We start from the raw sequence: 2,166 nt of genomic DNA, 5'->3' as shown, positions 1-2,166 counted from the left end.
TTTTTTTTTTTGAGACAAAGTCTCGCTCTGTCACCCAGGCTGAAGTGCAGTGGCTTCACTCGGCTCACTGCAACCACTGCCTCTTTAGTTCAAGCTTCCTGCCTCAGCCTCCCATGTAGCTGGGGTTACAGGGCCCCACCACAACACCCAACTAATTTCTGTATTTAGAGATGAGGTTTTGCCATGTTGGCCAGGCTGACCTCAAGTGATCCACCCACCTCCGCCTCCCAAAGTGTTGGGATTACAGGCATGAGCCACTGTGCCGTCGTTTTTCCCAGTTTACTTTTGTCTTTTATTCATGGCGTTTTTTCCAATGGAAGTTCTTCATTTTTATGTAGCTAGCTTTTTCATTTATAGTTTTTTCTACATAGCGTTGATGACAGTCTATTGTGGGATTCATTTATAGTTTCCATGCTAATAGACTTTAAAAATTGACTTTTCCTGGGACAGTTTTACAAATACTTCAAATAATATGACATAGAAAGTAATTTCTCCTTGCCTGGAAGTGGGGCTGAGACTGCAGTGCTAGGGCTGCTGTGGAACCAAGGCCAGTGACAAAGCGACACTGTCGCTTCTAGGCGGCTGTATTAAAATGCATCCCCCTCCCCCAGCAACCAGGATTTCAGCCCAGCCCTGTCAACTTGAAAACCCAAGTTCCTAACCCTGACTTTGTTTCACTCTGCTGGGGTAAAACCTGCTAACTGCTGAGGCTGTCATTTGCTGAGATGAGGTCAAGGAAGGGGGCAGCAGTGGCTGGGAGTCTCACCAGTGATTGGATAAACACAGCCAAGTGCTTCACCTCCCTGCACTGCAATCTCACAGCTGTAAAATAGGTATCAGTGATGACACCAGCCTGGAAGTGCAGGTAGCACCATTAGATGAGTCTGTGGGGAGGAAAGCACTTTGTAAACTAGTTACGTTGTACATGTTGGAAGGATGGGCTGAATGACGAGAAACCCAGATGGTCAGGGATCAATGTGGCTTCTTTCATGATAGAAAATAATCTCAGCTAACAGGTTATAGGACTAACATTAAAGAAACTATGTGTCAGTAGAATGGCTGGCACTAGACCCAGACATGTGCCTCCCTCCTTCAAAACAAAGCTGTGCGCCTGAGAACTGTGACTATCAGCCTTGATACCCTCCTCAACCAAGACTTTGCTTTTCTCCAGGCCCCCATTGCTGTGCGGCTGGGCAAAGTAGCCATTGACCGAGGAATGGAGGTGAGAGGGTTTCAGGTTGGGATTTGGGTCCACTAGTGTTGGTCATGGCCGGGACGTTTTCAGAACTCAGACAGCACAGCTGGAAAGACCTCAGGAAGGGGACTCTTCTAACAGACTTTGACCTCGCTCTCTACCTCAGTTTACCCATCTGCAAATTGGGTAGATGGAAGTTTGGCCAGATATTACTGTTTACGTTGTATCCTCATCTTTCTCCCCCTGGAAAGAGAGGAGGAGGAGACTGAGGTTCAGAAGGGGTAAATGACTTCCCAAAGGTCTCAAAGGAAGTGAGTAGAAAGACCTGGGTCTGTGTGGCTCCCAGTCCGTGCTGTGAGGTTTGTGCTGGCAGTCAGTAATGTGGCCTCAGGGCAGGGCTTGGGGTGATGCCTTGAGTGTGGCTAATCCATCTGTACACCTCACCTCACCCATCCACTCATCACACACTGAATCTAGACCAAAGCTGGGAACTGGAATACAGAGATGAGTTCAACATGGTCACTGTCCCTAAGATGGGAAGGGGAAGATACAGACACAAATTAAGCTTAATGGTACCACACTGACACCCCAGAGACATTAGAGCTGTGTGGTCCATTATGATAGCCATGTGTGGCTTTTAAATTAAAGAAATTGTTCTCTCCTTCACACTAATCACACTTCAAGTGCTTGACAGTCACATGTGGCTAGTGGCTACCATACTGGGCAGTGCTGGGTTAAAGAATGTTTTCTGGCCGGGCGCGGTGGCTCAAGCCGGTAATCCCAGCACTTTGGGAGGCCGAGGTGGGTGGATCACGAGGTCAAGAGATCAAGACCATCCTGGTCAACATGGTGAAACCCTGTCTCTACTAAAACTACAAAACATTAGCTAGGCATGGTGGCGTGTGCCTGTAATCCCAGCTACTCAGGAGGCTGAGGCAGGAGAATTGCCTGAACCCAGGAGGCGGAGGTTG

General features: G+C 48.2%; 1 protein-coding gene across 9 annotated transcripts in view; it reads left to right on the top strand.

Moving 5' to 3' along the window:
* The window catches only part of ECHDC2 (enoyl-CoA hydratase domain containing 2), a 29,594-nt gene that overhangs the window by 25,084 nt on the left and 2,344 nt on the right, over positions 1-2,166 (top strand). For 6 of the 9 annotated variants that reach the window (XM_017504380.2, XM_017504374.2, XM_017504382.2 and 3 more), the window contains one exon: positions 1,172-1,222. The exons of the other annotated variants lie outside the window; for them this stretch is intronic. In XM_017504380.2, the coding sequence (XP_017359869.1) occupies positions 1,172-1,222 (51 nt within the window). The remainder of the gene's footprint in view (positions 1-1,171; positions 1,223-2,166) is intronic. 9 annotated transcript variants of the gene reach the window in all.

This window comes from Cebus imitator, unplaced genomic scaffold, assembly GCF_001604975.1.
Source record: "Cebus imitator isolate Cc_AM_T3 unplaced genomic scaffold, Cebus_imitator-1.0 Scaffold322, whole genome shotgun sequence".
Classification (NCBI taxonomy): Eukaryota; Metazoa; Chordata; class Mammalia; order Primates; family Cebidae; genus Cebus; species Cebus imitator.
Note: the sequence above shows the minus strand (reverse complement) of the source record. Positions and strands in the feature narration are given on the sequence as shown.